Source organism: Carcharhinus amblyrhynchos, chromosome 28 (genome assembly GCF_965287045.1).
Source record: "Carcharhinus amblyrhynchos chromosome 28, sCarAmb.v2.hapA, whole genome shotgun sequence".
Lineage (NCBI taxonomy): Eukaryota > Metazoa > Chordata > Chondrichthyes > Carcharhiniformes > Carcharhinidae > Carcharhinus > Carcharhinus amblyrhynchos.
Genome location: NC_137351.1, coordinates 11,561,213 through 11,588,463, shown reverse-complemented (window position 1 = coordinate 11,588,463; position 27,251 = coordinate 11,561,213). Strand labels below are relative to the sequence as shown.

The window sequence follows — 27,251 nt, the reverse complement described above, 5'->3', positions numbered from 1 at the left end:
GTGAACATCATTCAATACCTTAACCAAGCGTATGAGTTTAGACATTGAGCTTTTGCAGACTAGTGTACTTAAGGAACATCAAAGCTGCACCCAAATGTGAGTTCCACCCAAAGTCAACATACCAGTGCTTTCCAGCAGCTAGTTACTGGATGTTTTTTTGAAGTGGAAACTTTGGCTGTTCTTTCCCTTCCAAAATCCAGGGGTTCAGTAGTCAATTTCTAGCATCCCAATTGAGGCCAGCGAACTCAGCAGTGTCTGGAAATGCAACCTGGAACCTTGTGTCATTGATGGCTTGGCAGTACAATGAGAGGTGTGTTTACCCACAGGCCTCTAATGCATTTTTTCCATTTAACCTAATGGCCTTGTCCATTTAACTATGTGACACAAGCAGGTTGAGGAAACTAATGGAGACAAAACTGATTCCATCAATTGATGAAACCACTATGGACAACACTGAAATGTGAAAACACGAAGGTACAAGCTGATCCAAGACCACTTGAAGAAAATCAACATTTTGGCAGCTGTTCTTCTTGCATTCTCCTTCAAGAAAACCAATGGAAAGCATCATTTTCATAGTTCTTCACTTAAGGGCATGAAACATCTAGCACACTTAACGTCAGTCAAGATCTGAGCAGCCCCAATAATTAGCAGACACGACTCTTCTGCCAACACATAAAATAATCAAAAAATCGACCAAGACTGCCATCCACCCTCCCTATTTAACTGTTATAAAGGAAAGGTTTCCAAGCTTGTCATTTCATCTTTAAGTTGTGAAAACCATTTCAGGACGTTGACTGAAAACCTTGCACTATTTGAAATCACACCCAGGCATCAATATTTAATTAGTGAATCACTTACTTCCACTTGTGTCTCTGCTTCTGTTCCACAATTCTCAAGCACACCAGTTAAACTGCTGAGAATTCCAAAGTCCTGCGGCCGATCTAAAAGGACCAAAACAGCACACTGTTTTGTGTGAGGTTAAAAGACTAATCACCAAATGTATACTTCACATTTATAACAAATTAATATTAATCTTGTGTAGTCAATGCTTATTTAGGAGTGTGGTAACCCAATAATCACATTTCAGATTCAGGCACTGCCGTCTCTTCCAGAGATCAAAACGTTCAGGTCAGCTGTGTTGTTTTTCTTTATTCATTCATGGGATGTGGGAATCTCTGGCTAGGCCAGTGTTTATTACACATTCTAAATTCCTATTCAAAAGAGGGATGCGAGCTGCCTTGTTGAACTACTGGAGTCCAAGTGGCGTAGGTATACCTACAGTGCTGTTAGAAAGGATTTTGACCCAGTGACAATGAAGGAACAGCGATATAGTTCCAAGTCAGGAAGGTGCTGTTGAAGGACACTGGTGAGTTGCTGCAGTGCATTGTGTAGATGGTACACACTGCTGCCACTGTGCATCGGTGGTGGAGGAAGTGAACGGCATTTTTTTAAGCAGTGGATGGGGTGCCAATCATGTTGTTATTTGTCCCAGATGGTGTCAAGTGGAGCTGCACTCATACAGGCAAGTGGACAGTATTCTATCAAACTCCTGACTTGTGCTTTGTAGGTGGTGGACATTCTTTGGGGAACTAGATGAGCTACTGACCATAGAATTCCTAACCTTTGACCTGTTCTTGTAGTCCACAGTATCTATACTGGTCTTTTTAGTACCCCCAATCAGCATGTTGACAGTGGGGGAAATCAGCAATGGTAATTGGTATTAAATGTCATGGGAAATTGGCTAGATTATCTTCTGTTGGACATGGTCATTGCCTGACACTTGTGTATTATGACTATTACTCGCTGCTGATTAGCCAAAGTCCTAATATTGTTGAGGTCTTGCTACATATGGACATGGGCTGCTTCAGTACCTAAAGCGTCATGAATGATGCTGAATGGTGTGCATCATGAGCAAACATCCTCATGATGGATGGGAGGTCACTGATAAAGCAGCTGTAGATTGTTGGGCTAGGTTAGGTTTCTCCAACATGAGGACTCAGCATTGCTCAACTTGCTATTTGTACTTGATGTCATTATTTCAAACTGCATATCCCCTGCCTCGCAGCAAGCAATCATACAGGAGATCTGCTCAGTTTAAATAAAACTTGTTCTATGCATGCAATGTTAGTAACAGTTTGAAACTGTGAAGTAGTTGCATTAGAAACAAACAAGTCAAAAATCGAGATTAGAGAGATAAACTGCAGTCAGGATTATGCTTCGTTGCACATGCATGTAGTACTTTCAGCAACTATCCAACTTTGTTTCTGCTGGGCAGGAAGGAGGGAAATTATAAAATAGAACACTTTTGTTCTGTGTAATCACAGAAAATAATGTTTGGTTCCCCAACACACTACCATACACCAACCTGTGTGTGCAATAAAATAAAATTAAACTTTAAGTATGACTCCTTATACGTAGTTCTAATGTGTGTTGTTATACAGGGACTATTAAATCACTCATCTGCTAGAGGAAAACTCAAAAGGTACAGATTAAGCAAAGGTTGCTTGCTCCTGTTAGGTTAAGAACATTTAAGAAGTTACAGTTAGCAACAGATTTATGATCTAATGGTGCATGTGGCTGCTCTATTTTCTCTGCAGATAGTGCCTGACCTACAGAATATTTTCAGCACTTTCTGCTCTGATACAGTTCCCCAAACCTTACGCTCAAGTAAATGGAAAACAAAATCTGTTGCAACTGTTTGCAATGTGTTGAGATAATACAACATTGATACTAATGTCACTTAGCTCACATATCTAAACACCATCTTAAACCTAATTTTGCAGAGAATTTAATTGTGCTTCTATGCAATGCAGAGTATAAACCAGAAAAATATCAGATTGGCAGTAGTAGCTGGAAGAGGAATTCTTAGAATGCTTTTGACAGTTTCTTAAAGCAGCAGTTTCTCAGAGTTAGAACCAACCAGAGAACAGGTTACATTAGATTTCATATTATGGAATGTGATGGGGTTAATTCATGACCTCAGAGTGAAGGCACCCCCAGGGTGCAGTGACCACAATATGATTGGAATTTTCTATCCAGTTTGAAGAGAAGAGTGGGTCTAAGACTAGGATTTTAAACTTAAATAAAGGGCAACTATGTGGCATGAAAGCTGAGCTGGGTGAAATGGGTCAATCGGCTAGGAGACAGATCAATAGAGACGTTATAGCAGACATTTAAGAGGATATTTCAAAATACTCAGAAAAGTATATTCCTGTTGTAAAGAAAAATTCCAAAGGGAGTAGCCAGCATCCACAATTAACTGAAGAAGTGAAGGAAAGCATCAAACTTTAGGAAAAAACATACCACTGTGGAAAGATGAGTGGCTGGAAAGATAATTAGCCAGAGTGTAAAGAACAGCAGAGAATGGCTAAAAGGTTAAATCAAGAGAAAGAACTTACAGCACAAGAGAAAGTTAGCTAGAATGTTAAAAAAGCAAGAGTTTCTACAGGTGTTTAAATAAGGAAAAATGTAAAGTGAATGTTGGTCCTCTAGAGAGTGAGAATGGGGAGTTAATAAGAAAATAACACGTGGAATGAACAGGCATTTTTCTTCTGTCTTCAAAGAACATAGAAAATTACAGCACAGGATCAGGCCCTATGGCCCTCCAAGCCTGCACCAACCATGAGGACACTATAGAAGACAAAAGAAACATTGTAGCAATAGCTGTAAATTGGGAGTTGTAGGAGAGGGAGGAACTTGATGAAACTGTAATCACTAGAGAAGCAGTACTGAGCAAACTGATGGAGCTGTGGGCCGACAAGCCTCCAGCTCCTGATGGAATTCATCCTAAAGTCGTGACAGAGGTGGCTAATGAGATAGATGCATTGATGTTAATTTTTCAAACTTAGTTAGATTCTGAAAAGGTTCCATCGGACTGGGATGTGGCAAATATAACCCCTCTATTCCAGGAAAGAAGAAAATAACAGATCAAAAGCAGGTTGCTTGACATCTGTCATGGGGTAAAGTGTTAAAATCGATCATTAATGAGGCTACAGCTGGGCACTTAAACAAGCTAAATGTATTTGGAAACAGTCAACATGGTTTTATGAAAAAGGAATTCATGTTCAACTAATACTAGAGTTATTTGAAGGGGTAATATGTACTGTGGATAGAGGAAAGCCTGTAGGCGTACTGTATTGGGATTTCCAGAAAGCATACAAGGTGCCACATCAAAGTTTATTGCCAAAAAAAGCTCAGTGTAGGGAATAACATATTAGCCTGGATTAAAGATTGGTTGGCTAGCATAAAACAGAGTCTGAATAAATGGATCTTTGACGGTAGGATGTGACAATGGGAATTCCACAGGAGTCTGCGCTGGGGCCTTAACTTTTTACAATTTACAATTTACATCAATGATTCAGATGAGGGGAATGAAGGCATGGTAGCTAAATTTGCAGATGACACAAAGGCAGGTAGAAACTATGTGGTGAAGAAGAGATATAGATAGGTTGAGAGTGGGCAAAAATCTGGCAGATGGATTATAATGTGGAAAAATATGAAACTGTTTGCTTTGGCAGGAAGAATAAAAAGCTATTATTTAAATGGTGAACAATTGCATAATGCTGAGGTGCAGAGAGATTTGGGTGTTCTCATCCATGTTACATAAACTTATGCAGGTGCAGCTTATAGTCAAGAAGGTTATTGGATTGCTATCCTTTATTACAAGGGGATTTTAACATAAAAGTAATACTTCAATTATCTAAGACATTGTTGAGATGGCACCTAAAATACTGTGTGCAACATTGGTCTCCTTATTTAAGGATGTAAATGCATTGGAGACAGTTCAGAGAAAATTTACTAGATTGAAATCTGAAATAAGCGAGTTGCCTTATGAGGTTAGGTTGGAAAGGCTGGGTTTGATTCCACTAGAGTTTAGACAAGTGAGGAGGTGACTTGATTGAAAGTATTGACAAGGTGGATGTGGAAAGGATGTTTCCTCATATGGGTGAGGGAATGCTTCTAGGAAGCGTTATTTTAAAATTAGGATCTCCCTAATAAGGCAAAAAATAAAGAAAAATTTCTTCTCTCAGAGTTGTGCGACCACGAACTCTGCTTCAGAAGATGGAGAAACGGAGTCACTGAGTATTTTTAAGGCAGAAATAGATACATTTTTGTTAGGCAAAGGAATCAAATGTTATGGGGGTTGGTGTGGGGGTTAATGGGGAACGTGGAACTCAAAATAAATAGATTAACCTTGATCTTAGCAGGTTACATCAGGTGTTGAGATATCGCAAAAACACAGCAAACTATTTGGAATTTTAATCTGATGGAAATGGAGGGCAGAGGGAGGAAAAAGCAGAATCAAAAATCAGATGGGATTTATGCCTACTCAGTTGATTATAGGACCAGGTTCTGCAGCACAGGAAGCCCAGATAAAAATGGGAGGGTTCAGCGGGGAGGGAAGTGAAATAGCAGCCAGCCAGTAGACAATCATGTCATGGCTCACATGAGAGTCAACTTGTGATACTGAATAGATGACCACTCTGGAACTGTACACTAGCATAAGCAGAACACAATCAAGGTCAATGTTGTGCCTTTATTTACCAATACCATAAAGGGAAAAGAGCTTTAATGACATTCTTCCTGCAGCATTTATATTCTGTCGGTCAGAAAAACCAACAAGGAAGATAACATACACTCACAGCTTTATCAAAGCTGTAGTGTGACAAGTTGCAAGTTGAATGGCATGGTGGCAGTGGTTAGCACTGCTGCCTCATGGCACCGGGGACCCAGGTTTCATTCTGGCCTTGGGTGACTGTATGGAGTTTGCACGTTCTCCCAGCGTCTGCATGGATTTTCTCCAGGTGCTCTAGTTTCCTCCCACTCAGTGGAGTTGTTTTGTTCTTTGTATCCAGAGATGTACAGGTTAGGTGGATTGACTATGCTAAATTGCCTGTTAGTGTTCAAAGATCCGTAGGTTTGGGGTAATTAGTGGGGTAAATGTGTGGGATTATGAGAATAAGACGCTGGGTGAGCCTGTGCAAGATGCTCTTTGAGTCAGTGCAGACTCAATGGGCCAAATCACATCCTTCTGCACTGTAGGAATTCTATGATGAACTCAATAAATAAACTGACCAGATACTGATTTCTTTTTACTTCAAGTTGAGCATTAAAAGATATTTAGGGTATGGGGTATGGCAAACATTTGGTTCCAGTAGTTTACTGTTAGCTGCTTGCCAGACTTAATAAAATGCCTCTAGTAGATTTTTAAAATTAATTTCTTTCACGGGATGTGGGGAGTTGCTGGCTAAGCAAACATTTATTGCCCATCCCTAACAGCCCTTCAGAAGGTAATGGTGAACTGCCTTCTTGGACCACTGCAGTCCATGTGTTGTTGCTACACCCACAGCAACATAGTTGCAGCAGTACCCCTTCACTGCCTATCTCCTCCAACACTTTGCCGCACTGCCACTGATCAGAAACTTAGCTAACTTTGAGATGGATACTCAATTATCAGAAGGTCAATTGAATTTGCATTTCCCACCCTCCCAAGTTAGGGTCGACATAAATTCGATCACATGGCATTTGCTCTTTCCTTGCGAGTTAAGACTTAGGGGAAGGTCAACTGAGAACCTCAGGCACTGTTACAGTGTAGCCAGAATGTTTCTTTCACTAACTGTGGGACTGTAAATAGAATTAAGTTTAAGTTTATTTATTATTGTCACAAGTAGGTAACAGGTCGACTTACATTAACACCGCACTGAAGTTGCTGTGAAAATCCCGTGTAACCACACTTAGCTGCCTGTTCGGGTACACTGAGGGAAAATTTAGCATGACCAGTTCACCTAATCAGCACATCTTTCGGACTGTCGGAAGAAACCAGAGCATCCAGAGGAAACCCATGCAATAGTTTCTGAAATACCCTTTTATGAATCACTATACACTGAGGATATCATAGAATCCCTACAGTACAGAAGGCTGTCATTTAGCCCATCGAGTGTGTACTGACCACAATCCCACCCAGGCCCTACCCCTATAACCTTCATTTAGGCTGCCAATTCCCCTGACACTAGGGCCAATTTAGCAATTTAGCCAATCAACCTAACCCTCACATCTTTGGACTGTGGGAGGAAACCCATGCAGACATGAGGAGAAAGTGCAAACTCCACACACACAGTGACCCGAGACTGGCATTGAACCCGGATCCCTGACACTGAAAGGGAGTAGTACTAACCACTGTGCCACCATATAGTTATATTCTTAATGTGCTAAATTTTCAGTTGTATCTCAGCTGTTAGATCTTAGATCTCTTAAATCAAGCTTATTCAAGCAATTGCCTATGAACAATTCACACTTGCTGTACCATAACATAGTATGGTTAAAATGTTATTCAATCTGTCCAAGTAGTTATGCATCAGTATTGTAACACGGATTGTTAATTAACACAAAATAAAGATTTGTTCAAAGCATGTGAACTGGGTGTTACAGTTAGTTAGACCCTGCTATTTCATTATTTTCAGTGCTGAGCTTACAATCTGTCATCTCATTCAGAGATCCACAGGATGGCTAGTGTAGGAAATGAAAAGGAGAAAATGACATATCAGTGCATTAAGAGTATTCAGAAATTGTGATATTTGAACAGATATCGCTAGTCAGATATTGGAACAGAACAGAGTGCCACATCTGATGGAGTAAGAAAGTGCCATTTATCAACAGCAATAAGAACTGCTAACCCTTAAAAAAAACTGTTTCATACCTGTTTTCATCTCAACATTTGACCATACGTTTGCATTCAAGGCTTGAATAATTCTTGTTACTCCAGTAGATTCAGGAAAATCATCTGTAGGGACACCAATAGGTCATATTTAATGAAGACATATTGCTGACAGAATATAGGAATTCACAGATAAAAATGTAATTCGAGTGCAAACATCCACTGGAATGAGAGTTAAAAATGACTGACAGAGAAATTAATGTAACAAAATGATATATCAAGTTACACACAATTGCAAGACATTATACTATAAAAACAACTGACAGCTGGGATCTGAACTTTGACACATTACATGAACATTTCAAACCATCCAATGATGCGTGATTTAAATTACTTCATTGTGTTACCATTTTTTTAAAAATGAGTTAATCTTTCTCCTCTCTTATCCCTTTCCTGTCAGACTCACACTGTAGTCAGACACACTTCCCAGGTAGGAAGGCTGGTGGCTCTCTGACCTTTATACCATTTTAGTAGCTAAAGATGCATCAAAATCTTTAAATGCTAATGGTTTTACAGTCCATCCTATGGTAAGATTTGTAGAGGTACTTCCAAACCTTTTTCAAAATAGGAAACAGCCAAACATCTTATAAGTAATTAGGTCAGAGATGTAGTTCACGCCAGTGGTATTTGTTCATCTGTCAATTTTATCTTGTGTACATTTGACACCTTTTCAGAAACATAGCAGACCCTTTCATCTGCAGAAGTGGAGGGGGGGTAGCTTTTTTTTGGTTTAAAAGAAGTCTGTCTCTCTGCATTGAATTAGTTGATCTCACCAAAGGCTGCAATTAAGGTTGCCACACATGGTCTCAACTCCCCTGGATCAGGAAAGAGGATATGGGGAGGGATCAGCTAAGGTGACCACTAATTATTGAAGGAAAGCACATGCCAGTTCCAAAGACAGGAACGGTCCATTTTTGATGTTCTGATGTTAATTGCATGAGATTAAGTGACGGAGCACTCCTTGGATAATAAGTTGTGCACATTTAAAGAGACATGAATCATCTCCCCACAAAATGTTACTTTATACCAGTTTCCTTTAGTGTTTTGATTTTTGTTACAGAGCTTCTTTAAAGGGGCTGTTAATCAGTTCTCCTGTTTATTTTGGCATACTCAAAAGTGCATCGTCCCATCATCCCACCTGCCCCAAAAGGATATTTTAATTCAGTAAGTTTCCTTTGTAGTTTCTACAAAGTTTGTCATTTTTGCTGCGATAACCTGACAGTGCTCCTTCAAATGGCTGCTCATTTGTTTATCTGATTGCTCAATGGAGTGTACTAACACTGGTGCTGGGCTGTAGAGTTAGCAGTATTCATTAGTAATGTCTCCCTTTGTGAGCAAATCTAAAACTGAGTACAGCCTGACTTCTGGTCTTCTTCACCAACTGCCTTCATGAAGTTTAACATCTCTAACAATTCTAGAATCTTGGGTCGTCAAAAAGCAGAACAACACTGTTCAGGTTCACGTCAGAGGAGTGGCAATCTGGCAAGGTTCCTAAGTGCTAGAGGCACAAGTGAATTATACCCCAGCAAAAGGTCAGCATCTTCAAGAGGGAAGAAGGAATTTGCAGTTAAAAAAAAATCCAGCCTGAGTGCAATTTCTCCTAAAAGTTCTCAGCTTTACCAAATCTGCTCATTTTTATTTTGGAAACACCACATTAATTTTATTGAACAGTTTTATTTTTAAGTTCACTTCTGCATACCAAATAAGACTAACAAATGATTCTGAAAAACAAACCTTCTTCATCTGGCATTTCTTCTGGATTGAGCTCCACCAATTCAAACCCATATTTAATACACCACTTCTGTGCTGTTTGCCTGCTCACCCCTGGAAGAGAGAAGATGGTCAGATAACTCAACCATTTTGACTAAGCAGAATCCACTCACAAATCAAAACTTTCCCACATTTTAAGGAGTATTTTTTCTTCATATTTTCCAGCAGATGAACACTAGACATCCGAGCTGAAGGCAACACATTGAAGCACAGCAGCTTCCTGTGCTAAGATTCATTTGGACAATGAGCATCAACTCCGAGCTCAACAACTGGATGCAGCATCACGGAGAGTCTGCCCAACCTGGAGCAAGCTAGAGAAATACTTTGTTTTGCCGGACAAAACAAAGGTTTTAAATCAAACCTGTTGAAGACTAGAAATAAAAACAGAAAATGCTGGATAAACTCAGCACAACTTCTGTAAAAGGGATATATGAACTTCTCTCCCCAGAGAGGGTTCCAGATCCGCTCGATGGCATTGTGGTTAGTGCTGATGCTCAGTGCCAGGGACCCAGATTCAATTCCTGGCTTGGGTCACTTGTGTGGAGTTTGCACATTCTCTGTGTCTGTGCATTTCTTCTGGGTGCTTCAGTTTCCTCCCACAGTCCAAAGATGTGCAGGTTAGGTAGACTGGCCACGCGAAATTGCCCCTTAGTGTCAGGGGGACTAGCTAGAGTAAATGCATGGGGTTATGGGGATAGGGCCTGCAATCGCTGCAGATCCAATGGGCCGAATGGCCTCCTTCTGCACGGTATGATTCTATGAGCTTATCCAGCATTTTCTGTTTTGATTTCAGATTTCCAGTATCTGCAGTATCTTAACATTTTCTGCTAAAAACCAGGCTGGGTCTCTCCTCCCAGCTAACTCCAAAAAAAGTGTATAGGGTACTAAGGTCTTACAGGTAGGAAAACAATGTTGCAGAACAACACAATACTAAGATCCCTGTCTGGCATGACAAAAAACAAATGGAAATCTATACCACATTGAGTCAGGTTGAGCATGAGACAACTACTTAATACTATCCTCTTGTCCTCTACCCTCTGGAAATTTTAATACATTCAAAGTTCCCCTGCTCATATCTTACGCTCCACCAAGTACAATTTATCAGTCACCTCTTTTTTTTAAGCAATCACTCCAATATTAGGTATGAAATATCTCCAATTTAAAATGCTAATTTGTTGTTATAAATCCCCTCGTGGCTTCACCCTTCCCTACCTCATTACATAGAATTTTTGTTGGCGTTCTTGGGATTGCACTGAAAATAAAACCTCTTTTCCTACGAATGCCAAACGCTGTTGCCTACAATATACAAAGGAAGTGCAATTGGTATAATCAGGACTACTGCTTTATGATATCTGAACACCTTAAATGGGACTCTGGCATTTTTACCAGCACTGGAGAGATCTTAATACATGAATCATTTTATGAAAACCGAACACTATTTGCTCAAATGTTGGTGCAAGGTTCAAGCCCGCCCACATTATAATAAATCAAAGGTGATTGTCCGGCAAACAGAACCAAAACAGCAGCAAGAAAAATTAATTCCTCATTCAAAACACAGAGCAACATTTAAATTTTAAGTGGTCCTCAAGGTTTAATGGTACATACTTAAGTTGATGATGGGGGCTTGAACATTTCCGATTTATCATGTCAGTTCTACATAACCACTGTTTTGCTCAGTTATATCAAATCTCCTTTGCATTGTTTCAAAACTTACTGAAGCCAGGCTCTCAATTTGGCTTAAAAAAAACTTCATTGTTAAGTTGAATTTTTGTGTTATGGATACTGGAAAAAACACAAAGTTTATTTTCTTAAATATCCCTGTTCATGTTATGAAGATGCCAAACCTTGCTGGGCATCAATACCGGTGCCAGCAGTGTTCCAGTGCTTCTTTCAAGTGTCCGTTCTTCACATCTGTGACTGCTGATAGGACGATTTATCATTGAAGGCACCATGGTCAAGCTTAATTTTTATTCCCTAGGAAGCCATGCATGTGCACCTTTGGTGGACAGCCCTCAGTGAATGGTCTTCCTCTGCGAAAGTCATGGGAGAGATCAGCAAACACGGCACTGAACGAAGGTTAAACCTGGAATCTTCTTTATGACTTCACGTTGAACCATGCTATGCATTTAACCTACTACATTGTCACCTGGGTTCCATGCTGTTCAACTTTCCACTCAGTTCAATAATGGCATTTCATACAAACTAAACTCAGACAAGCCTCAGTGTAAATTAATGTCATTCAAAAATCCAAATTTGTACTGAATGCAATACCATTGTCTGAAACTCTGTCACACACCAGAATCAAAACCTCAGGGGTCCACTCTTGAGTCAGAGGAAGCCAAGTAGATACCTCATCAAGGCCCGACTTCTGAGGAAAGAAGTAGAACTTAATGATATAAAGAATGTTAAAAGGTCAAACAAAGCTGCATATTAAATATTAGCCAAGTTTCCAATTGGGCACTGTGTTAATAAATCTATGCCCTCCCACTTAAACACATCTGTAAACTTGAGCTCATTTGTACTTCAAACACAATAAAACATGGAAATGCTCTTGCTTGGAAAAGGGAGTCTCTTCAAATAAATACTCAAACAACTTGGAAATTGTTAAATGATGTGGAAAAAACTTTGGGAATTTTACTTCATTATTTATGCAAGCTGCAGTGGACACGCATGTGTATTCTCAGATTGCTTTCTAGTTCAATTTTTCAGTGCTACTAATTATGGTACAATGCTGCTGGATGGCCATATATTTATCCTAAGTTTGTTATATAAATAAGTTTTATTCATTTATAATAGTTTATATGTTTGTTCACACTCCTCCCCAATCACAGACACACACTGCTTTTCCTTCCTCCAGTGTGCTGAATGGTGTACATTTTAAAGTTTACTTATTAGTGTCACAAGTAAGGCTTACATTAACACTGCAATGAAGTTACTGTAAAAGTCCTTTGGTCGCCACACTCCAGCACGTGTTTGGGTACACTGGAGGGAGAATTGAGCATGGTCAATGCACCTAATCTGCCCGTCTCTCGTACTGTGGGAGGAAACCGAAGCACCCGGAGGAAACGTAGTGCGACATGGAGAATGTGGAGATTCCACACACAGTGACCCAAGCTGGGAATCGAATTCACATCTCTGGCACTGTGAGACATCAGTGCTAACCACTGTGCCACCCATAATTTCTGATCCCAAGGATAAATGTTGACACTGCACACCAAATTGGATACTTGAGCGAAACAGGCACAAGAAAAAGAAATAGAACAATGACCATTTTAATTGGTGACAAGTGGTATTTTTTTCTAGGAATTCCACAAATGATGTAGTTATGAGTCTCAGTTGAAGTTAATTAAAGTAATCTTTAATTAACTTGATTAGGTTGTCAGGATAGGGCACTACACAGTGTTTAAGCACATTATAAATACACTTAACTTGTACATTTCAGATGAAAAACACACAGAAAATGAAGCAGTCATGCTAATATCACTATACATAGCCTAAAGGTATTAAAGGACTTGGTGCTAAAAGGGACTCTGGGCTGAGGAGTTTAACAGAACTTTCTCCCTGTGATAGCACAAACATAGGTTTTCTGCACTGTTCTGAGAGAAACAAGTTTTAGTGAGGAGCTGAAAGAAATCAGCATTAGTAGAGAAATGGTTTTGGGGAAATGGATGGGATTAAAGTTGGATAAATCTCCAGGTCCTGATAATCTTCATTCCAGAGTACTTAAGGAAGTGGCCCTGGAAATAGTAGATCCAAACTCTAAATTCTTTAGAGTCTGGACTGGTTATTACAGATTGGAGGGTAGCTATTGTAAGCCCCCTATTCAAAAAGAGAGGTAGAGAAAAAACTATGGACCAGTAAGCCTAACGTCAGCACTGGTGAAGTTGCTAGAGTCCATTTCATAACTCAGCATTTGGAAGACAGTGGTATAATCAAAGTCAGCATGGATTTACAAAAGGGAAATCATGTTTAACAAATCTATTGGAATTTTTTAAGAGTGTAATTAGTAGAATTGACTCAGAAGAGCCAGTGGGTGTGGTTTATTTAGACTCTCAGAAGGCTTTCGACAAGTTCTCACATAACAGACTAAAGCACATAGGATTGCAGGTAATGTTGGAGAGGGATGGAATAATCTTTCTGAAACAAAGTAGATTTGGATGAAAGAAAACTAGAGCAAGACTTCTGACTTAAAAATAAATCCTTGTGGTCTTGATGTTAAATAATATCATCAGCAAGATGATATTAGTGGGAAAGAGCCAGTTCACTTGTTGGTCAGCCAGTTGAAGCAGTATGGCCAGATATATAGCAGGAATACTATGTGCCTTGCAAGCTAGTCTCAGGCAAACAGTGAAAGTACTATAATTTATCTTTGCATTCCTGGAGGTAGATCATGTTCATGATTACTTGCCGAAAATACCTGCAAGATTAGCAATAGCACCCTTATTGGGGTCAACTCCTACGCTCCCCCAGTCAAAATGCCTGCTGACACTCCATTTTGGTTTATGTACAAAGAAATTGATATTTGGACAAGATGTTTGAGAACACTCAGTGCCCGTGGAACCATTTGCTAGCAAGGGGTCAATGCTTTCAGAAGTTGTGAAAAAATTGGCAGAAAGGAGGTGGAAAAAAAAAGAGATGGAAAAGAAAGTGTAGGTGCACAACATAATAACATGCACACATATGGATGTGGAGCTAATGAAAAACATCAGTGTTTCACCAGAATAAACAGCGTAGTTTCACTAACTGCCCATGTGCATTCAAATACCAATCCCAGATCATAATACTGGTGTTTGGTACATGTTAAAAAAGCAATAAATAGAACATCTGGCATGAACTCAAACTGTGGCTTAAAATCCAAGTTTACCTTAAATGTGAGTGGTTTTAGTGGAAATGATTTGTACATAGTTTGGGTTCAATGTGTCTCTTCTTTACGGCCCCCACATTTTTAACTGAACATGGTCAAACAAAAATTAGAACAACTTGGTGGAAATCAAGAGGTTGAAATTCCGGTAACTTTGACTTCGGCTTTGAGTTAATTGGAGGCTGCTCACTGATACTTGTGTAGTACAGTACTCAAGGCATGAACTGTATTCTTGTAGATAATAAAGATATAATAAGAAACAGTTTTCCTTACTGTAGTGCTGTCAAAGTAAATCAGGAAGGCCTCCACTGTGTCAGCGATTTCCTTTGTCAGTTTGAATTTGTCAGGTGCTACACACACCTGAACAGTAGCGGTGTAATATTTGTTATCTATAGTCCATGGGTAGGATCTGACCTCACTCCTGGGGCCAGTGTACTCAGGAAGGTCATCTGCGCCAATAATGTCTAAAAAAAAAAGCAATAAAGATAATTAGACACAGAAAAAATTGGAATTGACGTTAAATCAATGCACTTTAAACAAATCAGTGAAGCATTGTCACAGGCCAGCTTTGATTCCTAATCCGTCTTGAGTTGGTTGACCTTAATAGAGCTACTGCAATGGACATCAGATCCCTGAATTCTGCAGGGAACGGACTGGAGGGTCCATTAGCCAACTTCTGATTTGTGATCCCTAATGGAGGATGTGATGCGGACTTTGCTAGATTACCTACCAAGACTCACAAAGAATATACATTTGAAGTCATAGAAAGTCATAGAAGTCATAGAAACCCTACAGTACAGAAAGAGGCCATTCGGCCCATTGAGTCTGCACTGACCACAATCCCACCCAGGCCCTACCCCATATCCCTACGTATTTTACCCACTAATCCCTCTAACCTACGCATCTCAGGACACTAAGGGCAATTTGTAGCATGGCCAATCAACTGAAGCTGCACATCTTTGGGCTGTGGGAGGAAACAGGGGCACCTGGAGGAAACCCATGCAACACAAGGAGAATGTGCAAACTCCACATAGCCAGTGACCCAAGCCGAGAATCAAACCCAGATCCCTGGAGCTGTGAAGCAACAGTGCTAACCACTGTGCTACTGTACCGCTCAAAGGTCATTTAGAGAGAGATATAACAGGGTGGGATAGAGGATCATCAAACAAGATGGGAAAGACACTTGTTTGGGTGCTGTGAAGATCTTTGAAGCATAAATTTTTGCCAGATCTGGAAACAACCTGCGCCAATTTCACAGTCCACATTAAGTGAGGCATTTCAAAAATAAAGATATACATAACAATTTCCTGTTTGGCTTAGCAACTTTCACACTTTTCCTTTACAATTGTCAAGGGAAACAAAGTTAAAATTCTTCTCTGTATTTAGCTCATTCCACAGTAAAATTCAGGTATGAACTTTAGAATTACTTGGCTAGTGACAACATTACCCAATGCAGAAAATAACTAGCATACTGAGTGTAACTGAAGCATGTAATACCAGAGCTGTAGCAAAGCATTATATAAACTTCAAGTGGATATGTCCATACGAACATAGAAACATAGGAGTAGGCAATCGGCCTGTCGAGCCTGCTCTGCCTTTTACAATCATCATGAAAATAATTTTGAATTTAATTCCTGACACTGAAGACTAAGCATGATGATTCACACTGAAGTGAAGCACATTCAGGAGGCTTTTAAACCCTCCAAGAAAAATGTTGAACTTTTTAAACAATGAAAGAGCTCAATCCTTAAACTCCAAGTTAAATTATTGCATATTTAAAATGCAATTCCAAGCGCTGTTAAATACGTTACACTATCACCAAATACATCAGCAATTTGGTAGATGTATCTAAAAGGTATTTTTCACCAGGCAATAATGTCCCTGAGGGAAAGTCTTACTGCAATTGTACAAGATGTTGGTGAGACCACACCTGAAGTACTGTGCTGTTTTGATCACTGTACTCAAGGAGAGACATACTTGCATTGAAACAATTCAGAGAAGATTCACCTAGCTTAGTCCTGGGTTGAAGCTGTTGTCTAATGAATAACAGTTAAGCAAGTTGGATCTATACTCATTGGAGTAGAAAATGAAAGACGATCTTTTTCAAACATAAAATATTCTGAAGAGGCTTCTCAGGATAGATGCTGACAGGATATTTCCTCATGTGGGGGAATTCAGACTAGGGGTTACAGATTCAAAATAAGGGTCTCCATGTATGACGGAGATAAGTAGAAATTTCCTCTCAGGAGAATTCTTACTGTTTGGAATTGTCTTCCACAGTAAGCAGTGAAGGCTGGAACATTGAAATAATCAAGATTGAACTAGGCAGATTTTTGATTGACAAAAAAAAAGAGTCCAGGGTTATGGGATGGAGGGAAGAGGGCAGCAGTATGGAAAGTGAACATGACTTTATAAAATGGTGGAGCAAGCATCACAGAATCGCTACAGTGCAGGAGGTCATTTGAACCATCAAATCTGCACCAACTTTCCACCCAGGCCCATCCCCCTGCCCCATCCTTGCACACTTATCATGGCTAATCCATCTAACCTCATGGCTAATCCACCTCATCTATACCTCTAGGAGAACTTAAATAAAGAATGATTGTAAAATTCTGAGATGCAGAGGGATCTAGCTGATTTACAATGACGTACAAACGTTAGTATCAGATTTGGCAAGTAATTAAGAAAGCTAATGGAATACTATCCTTGATGATGAGGAATTTAACATAAAAGTAAAGATGTTATGCTTCAGTTATAGAGGACATTAGTGAGAATATCGCAGGAACTCTATCACTTCATCTGCCACAGAATTAGGTGAGGGTCTAACAATGGAAATTTCCAGTTCCACTTGAGCAAGGCCATAAAATCTCACCCATTATCTTGAATAGTGTGTGTTTTGGTCTCCTTATTTAAGGAAAGATGTAAAAGTGGAGGCATTTCGGAGGAAGTTCAGAAGAGATTGATACCTGGATTAAATGGGTTGTCTTACGAGAATAGGTTGGAAAGTCTGGGCTTGTTTCGACTAATTTTAAACTAATCTGCTTTAGACCAGTGAGGAGACGACTTGATTGATCTATGCAAGATCTTGAGCAGTCTTGACATGGAAAGGATGCTTCCTCTTATGAGCAAGTTTAGAACTAGGGGACATTTTTTTAAAATGAGGGGTCCCTTTTAGGACAAAGATGAGAAGAACCTTTTTCTCTGTGGATTGTGTAACTTTGGAATTCTCTGCCTCAGAAGGCATGGAGTTGGGTCACTAAATATCTTTAAGGCAGAAGCAGAAGAATTTTGTTAGGCAAGGGAATGAAAGGATTTCGGGTTAGATGGGAACGTGGAAACGCAAACCAATCATCAATGATCTTATTCAGTGGAAGAACTGCCTAGAGGGGCCAAATGCCCTACTTCTGCTCCTATTTCATTTTTACGCAAAGAAAGAAATGAACAGTGAAGAGAGACTGGTGCAGGTTAGGATAGGATGAACAAACATTTATAGACAACGGAAGATGAGAAATTAGTCAGGAGGGCGTTGGAATAGTTGTGAATTGGGGTAAAGAGCGATGAGGGTTTCACTGGCAGATTAATTAATGTGTGTAATTTCCATGTTTAGTTCTGTAGGTTAGAGCAACGTGTGCCAGCCACAGAAAGTATACTCTAAATTCTGTTGAGTATATCTCCTTTCCATTTTGGTGTTTAATATCTCTACTATCAGATATTTGGGGAACCTACAATGCCACGCCTCTCCCTCCATTTCCATTACTCTTGACTCCCTTATCAAAAATCTAATTCCGTCTTGAATATATTCAGAGACCCATGCTCTCCTGCTCACTGGGGAAGATAATTCCAAGTAAAACTCTACAAGTGAAAAATCAAAAGTCACATCTAGACTTGTTTAGAACACCCAGGAGTAGGGGTACTCAATGGAGGTTCTGAGAGACACAAAAGAAAAACCTGCACAGAACATCAATTGGAGACAGTAAGATTACTGTGCAATTGTACATGGCATCCCTGAAAAAGAAATGTACAGACCAACAGTATTTACAGTGTATTCAGTTTGAAGGCTGGAAGACTTATGAACAAATGCAGTTTTAACACACATCATGCCTTAAACAAATCAGGAGACAGCTGCAGTTCACTCGGCAATGGCTTCCAGTTCACTCTAATCTTTCCAGCTTTGTTTTTATTCCACCTGATCTAAATTTGATGCCAAGTTTACCTGGGTGATTCAAGGACTCGAGTGACAATATCAACTGAATAACGATGGGACATGATACAACACCAAGAAGTGAGTCCAATGCATTCAACGAGGAGTTCTAGCTACAGGGAGATAAACACACCAAAAGACAACATCCCACCATTAAAAATGCCACATCTTGAAGCAAATTAGAGATTTTATTCCACTCTGTGGCAAATCTTTGATTATAATATGCAGAGATTTTCAAAATGGAATCCCTGGAGGCTTTCAGAATCCTATAGCTATTGAAATACTTGCTTACTATTTATTTTACTGCGTACAGGCCACTTGATATAGTAACCCAGATTATAAAGCAAATTTAAAATCTCTGAACAAGAAGTACATTCAAATAGGGAGCTGATGTACATTTTCATAGAATCCTACAGTGCAGAAGGAGACCATTCGGCCCATCGAGTCTGGACCAACTACAATCCCACCCAGCCCCTATTTCCATAATCCCATGCGTTTACCCTAGCTAGTGTCCCTGACACTAAGGGGCAATTTACCCTCTCCAATCCACCTAAACCGCACATCTTTGGACTGTGGAAGGAAACCCACGCAAGCACGGGGAGAAACGTGCAAACTCCACACAGTGACCCAAGCCGGGAATCAAATCCAGGACCCTGACGCTGTGAGGCAGCAGTGCTAACCACTGTGCCACCACGTCCCTTTTCTTTGGGTAACTGACACTATTCTTTGGAAATGGGTCAATGAAAGAATGTTAATTTTTGCAGAACATCCTCCAGAAGTACAACTTCAAAAAAAAAATCAAAAAGTTAAAGAAACCTATGCCCTACTGGTACCCATTACCATCATAGTGATTCTACCACCCAGGATCATCTCTACAACAAATCTTACCTCAAGGGTAGGGAATCAAAGTACAAAATCACAGCACTCCTCCTTGTTTCATTTTATATCACAATTATATTAAAGAACTGTTTCTAAATGGATCAGTTCTGCTTTATAATCCATTTCACATGTCAAATCCACACTGCTCACAACGCGGAATGGATTTGGCTGCACATATGCAAAATTAATTTTGGTCATCTGGCCAGGATATTTCTAATGTTAGAGGATGGCTCATACAGGTCAGCAATGGTGAAAGTGTATTATTGACCTATATGCATGAGCTGAGATGTCAGTTCCTCCTAGGTATGTCCAAAAGTGTAAAAAAACTGACCTAAGCTTCTGCAGCTGTTTATATTCCATAATCAGTGGTCAAAGATATCTCCCAAGGGCAGAGTGTTTGCATCTTTGCATTTACTGTGCAGCGGGGATGTCCAAACTATGGTCTGTGGGCACGCTGATCATGGGTAATGCAGCCACAAAGCCCAAAGAACTCAATTATATTTATTTGTGCTTTTATTCCTTACACACTGGTTAGCCCTGTTTGAGGTTGGTATTTAGAAAGGGTTTTTCCTTGTGCTGTTGTTTCATTGGTTGAATGAGAACTCTTTGATATGTTAATGCCTGCAGCTTGATACATAGACAAATTAATGGAAATATTGATTTCAATTTTACATATCCACAATCTGAAGCAAATAGCTTGGAAACAATGAAGAGGAAACAGAAAAAACAACAATAGAGGAAAACAATTACCAAAACAAAAGCAACAAGAATTTAAAAGAAAGAAGTTCCATCAATTCTCATTCTTGGACACAGCAGTGCAGGAGGATTAAAATCTACTATATCTTGGGAATCACGACTGGAAAAGTCATGAGGAAAGTGTGTAGCAGAATGGTTTTTAATTTTGCTTGGGGTTGTTTTAATTTAATCATTAGCAACATGTAAATACAAGAGACTACGTATGTACACCCTTGTACAGTCAGGAGGAGAAGGCCATTTCCAGCAGCAAAATTCAAACCAGGCAGATGGTGACAGATGGTGAAAGAGGCAAACAATGTTGTAGAGAATAGCAATGCAAAAGGGAGAGACATGACAGTCTTTTTTTTAAACCTCCAACCACCAAAGGAAAATCTGCAGCAACCAAAGTTGCAAAATAAACCCGGATTGCTTCAAGAAACTATTAAAAAAAAATGTTGGGAAGGCATAATAAAGTTCTCAGTCAAAGAGGTCACTAAACACAAGAGTGAAACTGAAGTGGTTCAGGTCAGAGATTCTTTTTCGTTTGGGGAGGTGAAATGGCTTTTTAGAAATTAAGACCTTGTCAATATTTGCAAATGTACTTAGCATACAAATGCTGGAAAATTTGCTACTTCAGGTAGCCATCTGGATTCCTTAGAGTAAGCTGCATTGTCAGTCTAACACTTAGTATATACACAAACATACGCACAATCATTTTTACTCAATAAAAACAAATGGAAATTAAATATTCCTTTGAGGTTTGTTAATGAGGCAAGCAAACAACTGCGCAAACACAACTAGAAAGTGGTTGTATACAATTCAGGTCCCAAACTTATAGAAAGGAAACAGCTGCCACGAATTGAAGACTCTTTCCGGAGTTCTGCAACTATACTACTGATACTATTCTTCATTGTGCTACATGCCAGTTAGGACAGTTCAATTGAACTAAAGTATACACATATTCGGCATGTTTTCAAAGGTAGTACACTTTGAATACTGTGACATAAATGCATTTTTTAATTTAGTTTTGAGGAATAGTGTGTTATTCTGTAAAGAAGGCTGTGAGTTTGTGTAAATGATTTAATTAAGTTGGGAAATAGAAGCAGGAGTAGGCCATTTGAGCTTTATCTGAATTTGATAATCAGCCACAATCATAATGAATGGCAATATCCTGATCCTGCCTTCCCCCTGTATCCCTTGATTCCTTTAGACCCAAGAGCTATGCCTAATTTATTCTTGAAATCACACAATGCTTTGGCCTCAACTATTTTCTGTGGTAGTGAATTTCACAGATTCATCACTCTCTGGGTGAAGAAATTTCTCCTCACCTCAGTGCTTCTGTCTGGAAGAGCTGAGGGAAAGAAGTAAAGGTGTACACATTTGTAAGGAGGCCTTCTCGATCAAGTGGTTTATAAGTAAATAGACTAGGTTTAGAAATTTGCAGCAGGAGATACCTGCTGAATTTCAAAAGGGGAGTAAAAGACCTTGTCAATATTTGCAAATGTACTTAGCATACAAATGCTGGAAAATTTGCTACTTCAGGTAGCCATCTGGATTCCTTAGAGTAAGCTGCATTGTCAGTCTAACACTTAGTATATACACAAACATACACACAATCATTTTCACTCAATAAAAACAAATGGGAATTAAATATTCCTTTGAGGTTTGTTAATGAGGCAACAGTTTTGTGAACTAAACCATAGAGGGTTATTAAATTTTATTTGACATGGAAATTGGACCATAGGAAATATAAAAGATTTTTATATTGTGGAAAAAGTTGAATTGAAAGAAGTACTGAAGACAATTGAATTATAGGTGACAGATTAAAAAGGATATTTAAAGAGAGATGTTGAGAGCTTAGGAGTTGGCTGTGTGGAAACAGCTCTGGACTGCAAGAGGTGCAATTTGAATTAACCATCCAATCAAGCCAGAAAAGGGTCTTGTTCTGAAAGCTTGGATTTCCACAGCAAAGTGGAATTGAGTTTGAGAGGCTGTCTCATACGCCTTATTAAAGCAACAGCAGCTTTGCCTTGGGGGAATATCACTGGATTTTTATCATTAACTATCTATAAAGAGAATGTTGCCTGGGTGGTGTTTACTGGGTCTGACTGAATAAGGAGACTTTTGGAGGGTATGTTTTGTAAGACTAATTTTAACTGTGTAACTGTAATCTTGTGTGCTTATGTTTCCTTTTCTTCTTGTTAATAAACCTTTCCATTTTTAAAATTCAAAAGTGATACTGGAATTCTACACTGCTGAGATCAGGCGATTTCTTCCTCATTTTCAGAATACAAACAAAAAGGGTATGGTCCAGTAAGCTAAGTTTCCCTCTGGGACTTAGTTTGCTCAGCAATTAACATCTGCTGTGGTCATAACAATACATAAAATTACAATAATTAGCAATATTTACACCAGATTACTTAGCACAGTGGCTTCTACCCACTGAGAAATAAATCAAAGGCAACATATTGCAAATGTTTTATGACGTTTCTTATATAATACTCTTTCATTCTAACTTATCTCCATTATTGCCAAATGTGAACCGTTGAAAATACTCTTCAAGTTTGGAGGGACAAAATCTATAACATTGTCACAATCCCAATGGAAACAGTACTAAAATTCACAAGTTTGTCCTACACGTTGAATTCTTAGTGGCAAAATTAAGTCAGGACAATTTTTCCCAGTCATTATTGTTGTATATTGAAGAATTGATGCTAGGAAGCATGAGTATTAAAAATAATGGAGATTTATTTGATGAATTTGTTCACTATATGGCTGCTTCTTCACTCTGGCAGTTTTCCGCATAGGTGACCTATGACGTCACTTCCGGTGAATACACAAAGGTCATCGCTGTGGGGTAATAAAGTACTGTTCTGCACATAATACTAGAGTGAGGGTGACTTTGAAGACTCCGCAAATCCATACAGATCGATCCTTCTTGGTGAGTCGTACTATTGGTGGGGCCCACTCACTTATGTTGGCAGCTTCCAAGACATCCGTCTTCACCAGTCATTCCAAGGCAGCCTCTACTTTCTGCCTGATAGCGGAGGGTACCGATCTTGCCTTCAAGCATTTTGCTTGGCTTCCTTCTTTTAATCTTCAATTTAATTCAATTTGGGGAAGGAAGGAGGGGAAAGGGGAGGGGCACTATGATGCTTGTGGGGTTGGGTTCCTCCTTCTCATGCTAATCAGAGTTCACTTTAAAGATGCCCCCAGATGCCCTCTGGAGAGATATATGTTAGTTTTCAGTCAGAGCCTGATGTTAAAATTCCGCTCTTAATAATCGTACATTTGTTTCTTTCATCCATGTCATTAATATAGATTGTAAATAGTTGAGACTCCTGCACTGATCCCTGTGGCACTCCATGGGTTACATCTTGCCAGTCTGAAAATGACCCATTTACCCCAATCTTTGTTTCCAGTGAGCTAATCAATCTTCTGTCCTATGCTAATATGTTACACCCAATACCTATGAGTTCTTATTTTGTGTAGTGACCTTTGATGTGGCACCTTATCAAATACCGTTTGGATATTTGTACAGCTCATCTACAGGTTCCCTCTTATCTACATTGCATATTACCTCCTCAAAGAAAGCTAATAAATTAGTCAAAACATGATTTCCCTTGCACAAAAAAATATTGTCTCTGCCTGGCTGCGTTAAGGTTTTCTTTATATCCTGCTTTAACCTCAAGAATAGATTCTGGCATCACATTTGTCGTAGGGAAAATGCTAAGTGACGAGTAGTTCCCTGGTTTCTGGCTCCTTTCTTAAATAGAGATGTTGCCATTTCCCGATTTGTTAGGATCCATCCAGAATCTAAGGAATTTTGCAAAATTAAACCAATGCATTCATTATCTCAGCAGCCATTTTTTCACGACCTTAAAATGAAGTCCACCCAGACCTGGGGACTTTGTCAGACCTTAGTTTTAATCATTTTCTCAGTACCGTTTCCCTGGTGATTGCCATTATTTAAATTCCACCTTCCCTTTCATGCCTTGATTTACAATTATTTCTGGGATGTTATTTTTTCTACAGTGAAGGCAGGCAAAATACCTAGTCAATGCCTTCACCATTTCCTTATTTCCCATTGTTAATTCCCCAGACACTCTAAAGCAGGCTTTTTCAAAGTGAGTTATGGGCAGGTATTAAATGAGTTGTGGTATCCCCCAAAGATCACCTGATTTAGATGCCAAGAACTGCACACACTACACTAAATGCGGCCAAACCATTCTGCCTCAATTATACTCTCTTGGAACTGTAGTCTCTGCCACTAATCTTCGCAACAGTGAACAGGTCGGCACATAGGCGGCACAGTGTGGTTAGCACTGCTGCCTCATAGCACGAGGGACCCAGGTTCGATTCCCAGCTTGGGTCACTGTGCAGACTCTGCTCAGACAGACATTCTCCCCATGTCTTTGTGGGTTTTTTCTGGGTGGTCTTGTTTCCTCCCACAGTTGAAAAGACAAGCTGGTTAGGTGCATTGGCCATGCTGAATTCTTCCTCAGTTTACCCGAACAGGCGCCAGAGTTTGGTGACTAAGGGATTCTCACAGTAACTTCATTACAATGTTAACATAACGCTACTTGTGACAATAATAAATAAATCTTAAACCTTGCAGATATGTGCTTTTGGCGCAATTTCACTTGAAGTTATGTTTCTTTCACTTGCAAGCAAGGCAAGAGGACTGTGGACATGGATGGCCAAAGACACTAACAGTCAGTATACCTACTGGCCAGGATCTCACATCAAAATCCATTGAAGAAAGCTGCTCCAGAGAATCCACAACAGGACAGAGCAGGGTAATGTTAGCTCTTGACGGAGCGCCAGTGCTTCTGGTGATCAGCCTAAAGAAGAAACTAAAATCAGGAACAAGGATTATTTCCTAAGGCATGGTTCTGTTAATTGTGCCAACAGAAATCAGAATGTAAAGACTACGAGCACAATTTTCCAGAAGAAAAACTAAGTGCCTAAAGCCCGGTAGTAGGCATGCACATGATAGCTTGTCTGTGATGTACATTTCTTTGCCTGGTTTGTACTTAACTCTGACTTGATATCTCTGCAGATACGTCAGTAATCTTTGGATTCTTGGGGGTGCAAAGTTGTGGAGCTTTTTAAATATCGCTTCCAAGCTTATGATCAGACTCCACCTCCATGTTTTTGACAGAAACTGGTGGAAGCATTCTAGACCAAACACCATTTTTTTCTCCATTTGAGAATAACGCTGCTGTGTTTCAAATTAGTGCCTTTGAAGCATATGGCTCCAAGAGCTTCATTTTGCAAAAGGTCAGCTTTCAGGCCAGTTTTTGAAGCATTCACTGATATCTTGACTGGCATCAGAATACTTTAACACTGGTGCCTTGGTCATTGTTCTCTTGGTCAAAGCTTCCTGGTGACTTTGTTCCCAGTGCCATTCCATCATTTTGTAAAAGTACTCTGAGAAGTGCTGTTAGGTCTGACGTGTGATGAATTTCCCATGATTGGTTACCATTCCAAGTCTCTTATGTTCTGGGGAGGTGACACGTTCACAACTGCTTCAATTTTACTCTGGTTCAGTGCCCCGCTTGTTAGCGCATGGCCCAGATACTTCATATCATGAAGACCTATTTTGCACTTTTCATTCTTTAGCTATAAGTTCTTTCCTCGAGTTCTTGCCAGCACCTACCTCAGTCTGTGGTCGTGTTCTTCCCGTGTGGCTCCTGAGACCAGAACATCATCTATATAGGTTTCCACACCCTCTAGTCCTTCAAATAGCCACTTCACTGTTCTGTGGAACACCTCAAGGGCTGAATTAACACCAAAAGTTATTAAAACTTATAACGCCCAAAAATGGTACGCTGAAGGTACAGAAATAGGAACTGTGTTCATCCAGCTTGACCTGGCACAATCCTGAACTCGTATCCAAAACCAAATAGTATTTAGCATCAGCTAGTTTGTACATAATCTCTTCCACTGTTGGGGAACTGATAATGCGGTCTTTGTACTACCTGGTTTAAATCTCTGGGATCCAGACAGGTAGACTTGCAGATTCTCATCTGGTTTTTCTGCAATTATAATTAGATTAACCCATTTTATCACAGCTTCAATTTTCTTAAAATGAGGTTTCTCTATCCTATCCACTCTGTCGATCTCTCAGCATTACTGCTATATTCCTGGGCAGGTGTATCTTGGGTGTCACAGTTTTGTCAATCTCGATAAAAGCAAATTATTGCAGATGATGGAATCTGAAACCAAGAGAGAAAATGCTGGAAAATCTCAGCAGGTTTGGCAGCATCTGTAAGGACAGAAAAGAGCTGACATTTCGAATCCACATGACCCTTTGCCAAGGCTTTGTTTTCCCTTTAGTCAACCTGTCTCCTTGAACACATCTTTATATCACTCATGATATCAGAGATTAGTCACTATTTTCTTGATTAACTTCAGATTTTCACAAGCTTTGATTCCAAGAATGGGTGTTGCATCATTTTCCACCACTATAAATGGAAGTGCTCAAGGCCAATTTTTTGTAGTTCATTTTAAGCATGCATTGGCCTTCTGCAGCAAAGTTTTCACCTGTCTAAGTAGATAGTTTCACTTCTGTTTTAGTTAGCTGTTTTCCTTTACTTATCTTATGATACAGGCTTACGGGAATGACATTTGTTTGTGCACTTGTGCCAAATTCACGTTGGCAATTTTTAAACCAAACTTCCAGCAGTAGTCTTCTTTCAAATCTGCTGTTACTGCATGAATGAAAAGTTCAAATTCTGTATCTGTCATCATCTGCAATAGTGTGCACTTCCTTCGATTTAGATATCTTAGCAAAGTGATTTAGTTTTGCCTTCCATAAGCTGGACAACTACGTGGTAACTGCTCTGTTCCACATCAGCTGCATTTAAATGTTTCAGCAGCTGTTTTATTCTTTTTACCTTCAGGCTGTCGATTTTTTTTTCTTCCAGTGCTGTTTCTGTTCAACTGCATCTAGCTGTTTGACCGTGTGAGGTGTGACCATCATTTTTTAATCTGCTATTTTGTTGTCTCTGCCATCCTGCAGACATTTGCTACTTTCTCCAGTGTGAGATCTATTTCTCTCAAAAGCCGTTCTCTCAAGAGTTCTT

General features: G+C 39.6%; 1 protein-coding gene across 2 annotated transcripts in view; it reads right to left on the bottom strand.

Moving 5' to 3' along the window:
* The window catches only part of aagab (alpha and gamma adaptin binding protein), a 49,607-nt gene that overhangs the window by 6,371 nt on the left and 15,985 nt on the right, over nt 1-27,251 (bottom strand). For both annotated transcript variants that reach the window (XM_080214288.1, XM_080214287.1), the window contains exons 2-6: nt 14,619-14,809; nt 11,756-11,852; nt 9,449-9,538; nt 7,697-7,780; nt 859-941 (exon numbers count right to left, since the gene is read on the bottom strand). In XM_080214288.1, the coding sequence (XP_080070414.1) occupies nt 859-941; nt 7,697-7,780; nt 9,449-9,538; nt 11,756-11,852; nt 14,619-14,809 (545 nt within the window). The remainder of the gene's footprint in view (nt 1-858; nt 942-7,696; nt 7,781-9,448; nt 9,539-11,755; nt 11,853-14,618; nt 14,810-27,251) is intronic.